The sequence below is a fragment of the Zingiber officinale genome, chromosome 7A (assembly GCF_018446385.1).
Source record: "Zingiber officinale cultivar Zhangliang chromosome 7A, Zo_v1.1, whole genome shotgun sequence".
Classification (NCBI taxonomy): Eukaryota; Viridiplantae; Streptophyta; class Magnoliopsida; order Zingiberales; family Zingiberaceae; genus Zingiber; species Zingiber officinale.
The window spans coordinates 111,298,404-111,303,768 of record NC_055998.1 but is presented as its reverse complement, the minus strand read 5'-3'; the positions used below and the strand labels follow the sequence as shown (position 1 = coordinate 111,303,768).

The 5,365-nt window shown below is 40.0% G+C and overlaps 1 protein-coding gene across 1 annotated transcript; it reads left to right on the top strand.

The window, feature by feature from the left end:
• Positions 1-2,220: 2,220 nt before the first annotated feature.
• LOC121999611 (zinc finger MYM-type protein 1-like) lies at positions 2,221-4,051 on the top strand. Its single transcript, XM_042554270.1, has 3 exons — positions 2,221-3,471; positions 3,566-3,688; positions 3,785-4,051. The coding sequence occupies exons 1-3, from the start codon at positions 2,221-2,223 to the stop codon at positions 4,049-4,051; spliced, it is 1,641 nt and encodes a 546-aa protein (XP_042410204.1).
• Positions 4,052-5,365: the final 1,314 nt, after the last annotated feature.

Here is a 5,365-nt window from a genome sequence, read left to right as displayed (position 1 = left end):
ACTTGGATATTGAGATGTTACTCCATCTAGCTTTTCCAGTTCCTGAAGTCTTCAACAGAGAAAAGAGGTGGACGAGCGGTGATGTAGCCGAGCTATGATGTAGCCTTCTTGGTGGGCCATTTAAAAAAAATCTTGCACACAATCAGGGGCGGATCTAGGCGAGGGTTGGAGGAGGCTGAAGCCCTCGCCAAGATTTGCCAGAGAAAGAGCTAAAGTGGAGTCCGGGATCAGAAGTTCGGTGTCCGGCGTGACTGTGAGAAGCTTACCGTTGGACAAAAATGAAGCAGCGAACTTCTAGATTTTTTTTAAATTTTTTTAAAATAAAATTAAATCTCGACGTCGGTCGTCAAGATTTGTCGTCCAATGACTGTCAGAAGCTCGGCGTCGCCACTGGACAAAAACGAAGCAACAATTCAGGAAAGCTCGGCGTCGCCCACTGGACAAAAACGAAGCAGAAAAGCTCGGCGTCGCCCATTGGACAAAAACGAAGCAGGAATTCAGCAAAGCTCGGCATCGCCCACTAGACAAAAACGAAGCAGCAAAGCTCGGCGTCACCCACAGGACAAAAACGAAGCAGAAAAGCTCGGCGTCGCCCACTGGACAAAAACGAAGCAGCAATTCAGCAAAGCTCGGCATCGCCCACTGGACAAAAATGAAGCAGCAAAGCTCGGCGTCGCCCACTGGATAAAAACAAAGCAGTGAGGTTTTCAATTTTTTTTATTTTTTAAAATAAAATTTAAAGGCCTTTGTAGCCCAAGCCCAATGCCCAATAGGCAATAGGTCATCCGTATAATTATTTTTTTGTCTTCGTCAATTGCGCTTTCTCCCTCGCGATCACGAATCGCGACTCCGCCTCAACAGTCGGCGCTTCGTTTCTGCAGTCCGCCATTCGTGTTCTATCGTCCGCTGTTTGCCGATCCACCGCCCACCAGTCCGACGCCCGCCGGTCCGACGCCCACCGGTCTGACGCCCGCCGGTCCGACGCCCACCGACCTACCAGTCCACCGCCGACCAGTCCTGGGCTCGTCGGTCCATCGCCCGCCGATTGCAGCAGTCGCCCACTAGGTCCGCTGCCTCCCTCTCTGTTTTTTTCTCTAGTTTTATTTTTTTTCTTATGTTGATTCCGTTGTCTGCCAGTCCGCCGCTGACCAGTCTGTCACTTGCCGGATGCTGATCCGTCGCCCGCCGACTGCAGCAGCCGCCCACTAGGTCCGCTATCTCCCTCTCTTATGTTTTTCTCTACTGTTTTTTTGCTTGGGTTGATTCATTGATTGGATTGTGTGTGACTTTGTTCTCAAAATCTTTTCTATTTTAAATTGTTCTATTGACTACCATTACCAAATATGAAAATTAATATTATTTAGTGGCACAGTACTATTCGAGGTAAATAGTAAACTCATTGTGTTGTTTTCTCACTTGTTTTGCAGAGTCATTGTCTTATTGGGAAGCCCCTAGCCACTAGGCCACCACTGCTCAAGTCATTCACAAAATTCAAGGTTAATTTTTTTTACCATTCTTATTTCTTTTTTTACTTTTTTATTTCAATTTAAATTAGGGGGTTTAGGGTTTAAATTAATTGTGATTTGTGAATATTAATTTAATTACATCATGTACATGACTTTATTTTTAATTATTTATTTATGTAGATTATGGAGAGGTTTTTTAAACCTAAACGTTTTCGTGAGGGTTCTTCCAATGATCCTAATACTAGTGAAGTTGTGGAAATTCAATCTCATGTGGAATTAGATTTAAATGATATTGTTAGTGATCCTGGATTACAAAAATCAATTGAAGAGTTTGATATTTATATTAGTCCGAAGAGAGTACTTGACTAGGGGGCCTTGCCAACCAATTGGGCATATGTATCCAAAAAGATCTTTTGGTAATCAAGAAAGGAGTTTCCAAGAAAGTTTGTATAAAATATATCCATGGCTAGAATATAGCATATCAAAAGATGCGGCGTTTTGCTTATGGTGTTATCTTTTTAAACCATCAAATAAAGGAGGTCGATATAAAGAAGATGCCTTTGTAAAAATGGGATTCATTAATTGGAAAAATGCTTTAGAAAGATTTAATTTGCATAATGGTGCCATAGATAGTTGTCACAATCATGCTAGAGTACAGTTTGAATCTTTTCAAGATCAAAGACATAGTGTTTCAAATATATTACGAGCACATGGGCGAGATATAGAGGTTTCTTATCGCACCCGTTTAACAGCAATGTTGGATGTTACGCGATTTCTTTTGAAGCAGAGGTTGTCTTTCCGTGGACATGATGAGTCAAGTAATTCTTTAAATAGAGGAAACTTTTTTGAATTGCTTCAATGGTACAGTCAACAAAATAAGGAAGTTTCAAAGGTTGTTAATCAAAATGCTCCCGGAAACAATCAAATGATTTCTCTAGCAATTCAAAAAGACCTTACGCGTGCTTGTGCCTCTGAGATAACACTTTCCATAATCAAAGATATTGGAAACAATGTTTTCTCCTTAATGGTTGATGAATCTCGAGACATTTCAGTGAAGGAGCAAATGGGAGTTGTTTTGAGATATGTGAATAAAAGAGGACAGGTGATTGAACGATTCCTTGCAATTGTACATGTATCTGACACTAGCTCTCGTTCTTTGAAGGATGCTATCGATGCTTTATTTGTGAAACATGGATTATCATTATCTAGACTGAGAGGTCAAGGATATGATGGAGCTTCAAATATGCGAGGTGAATTCAATGGGTTGAAATCTCTCATTTTGCAAGAAAATCCATATGCAATGTATATTCATTGTTTTTCTCACCAATTACAGTTAGTTATTATTGCTGTTGCCAAGAGTAATCTCAATGCAAGTGATTTTTTTAATTATGTTACTATGATTGTCAATACGACGGGAGCATCATGTAAAAGGAGAGATCAACTTAGGCAAATTGAACATAATAGGATTGTTGCAATGTTGGAGGGTGGAGACATTAGTACGGGCAGTGGCAAAAATCAAGAAACTAATTTAGTAAGGTCAGGAGACACTCGTTGGGGATCACACTACTTGACATTGGGTCGTCTATTATCTATGTGGCCTTCAGTGATACAAGTGTTGGAGAATATTTGTGATGATTCTAGTTCTTTTGATAGTAGAGGGGTTGCCAAAAGTTTGATTCAGAAAATGGAGAATTATGAGTTTGTTTTCATATTGCACTTGATGAAGATGATATTGGGAATGGCACATGAGTTGTCACTTGTGTTACAACAAAAGGATCAAAATATTGTCCAAGCCATAAGTTTGATTGAGAGTGTGAAAGATCAATTTCAAATATTTAGGGAAGACGGATGGCATATAATTATAGATAAAGTCAACATATTTTATGAGTTGAATGAGATCCCAGTGCCGGATATGAAAGACAATTGTTTGATTGGTGGTCATAGTAGACGTAGAAGACAAGTCATCACCAATTTGCATTATTATCGTGTGGAGATTTTCTATCAGGTATTATTTCTAAAAAAGAAATTTTATTATTATTATATCCATCAATAATATTTTTTTACTTATTAATTATTATTCTTGCAAATTACAATGTTAGGTTGTTGATTCAGTTATACAAGAGATGAATACTCGTTTTTCAGAAGTTGACACAGAATTGCTTAGTTGTATAGCATGTCTTCATCCAAGAAATTCTTTTTCTGAATTCAATGTTCAGAAACTTGTTCGACTTTGTGATTTATATCCTGAGGACTTCTCAACAAATGATTGTATAGTTATTGAACAATAACTTCAGAATTTCATTTATAATATACGACAGGATCCAAATATTTTTGGAATTGAAGATTTGGGGAGTTTTGCTCAGAAAATTGTTGAAACTCTAAAAAATCAAGCTTATCCATTGGTTTATCGTCTGATTGAGATGGCATTAGTTTTACCAGTTGTGACCATTTCTGTTGAAAGAGTATTTTCTGCGATGAAGACGATAAAGACTGATTTACGTAACAGAATGGGAGACGAATGGATGAATGACAGTCTAGTTGTATACATCGAGAAAGATATCTTTTCAACAATTGAAAATGAGTAAATATTGCAGCATTTTCAAAAGATGAAAAGCCGCAGAATGCAGTTACCTTCTTTTTCTTATCCAACGACCACCTGATATATCACCAAGTGTTAACCAATACCAATAAGCAATAGCCTAATTGTAATTTATTAATTTAGTATTTTATCTTTTTATGATGTCAAATTTAACTTTTTGTTATTAAATATATTTATTATGTTACAAAAGATATTCTGTTAGCCCTCGTTAAAATTTATTTCTAGATCCGCCCCTGCACACAATAAACAAAATGACAAATATCCCAAGACTTGGTCTAGGATTAGTAATGTTGGAGAAAAATAAAATAAGGGTGTTTCATAAATTTTGAGAAAAAAATAAAAAAAAAATATTATGACAAATTTTGTTAAATGCAATATTTCACCAACTCTAACTAATGGTGAAAAAATGAAAGCGGATTTTTTCAAAAAATTTAGAGGGAAAAAATGAAAGGAACCCCCTTCTCGATTGGTGGTTTCACCAATTCAGAGCGGCCTCACTTTGATATCAATTCTAGGATCCATGCATGGTAGTGTTGGTGCAACCTTAGGTCAAGGTTGACCTGGTTGACCCGACTCGAGTTGACCTGACTCGAGTTGTATTTTGATGTTTGACGAGAATAGAAAAGTTGTATCTTGATGTTTGACAAGAATACAAACTTGGGAGATTGTGGGTGCAACCTTTGGTCAAGGTTGACCTGGTTGACCCGACTTGAGTTGACCTGATTCGATAAAGTCCAAGTATGGAGACTTGGCACGGGAAAAGTCCAAGTATGGAGACTTGGCACGGAAAAGTCCAAGCAGGGAGCTTGGCACGGGGAAAAGTCCAAGTATGGAGACTTGGCACGGAAAAGTCCAAGCAGGGAGCTTGGCACGGGAAAAGTCCAAGTATGGAGACTTGGCACGGAAAAGTCCAAGCAGGGAGCCTGGCACGGGAGAAGTCCAAGTATGGATGCTTGGCATGCGAAGTCGGAGAGGGTTCGGCAGCTCGTTCTCCGGACTATGTCAGAGAGGGCTCGGGAGCTCGTTCTCCGGGCTAGGTCAGAGAGGGCTCGGGAGCTCGTTCTCTGGACCAGACAGAGTTGGAGAGGGCTCGGTAGCTCGTTCTCCGGACTAGGTCAGAGAGGGCTCGGTAGCTCGTTCTCTGGACCGGATGAAGTCGGAGAGGGCTCGGTAGCTCATTCTCCGGACTAGGTCAGAGAGGGCTCGGTAGCTCGTTCTCTGGACCGGACGTGGAAGTCGGAGAGGGCTCGGTAGCTCGTTCTCCGGACTAGGTCAGAGAGGGCTCGGTAGCTCGTTCTCT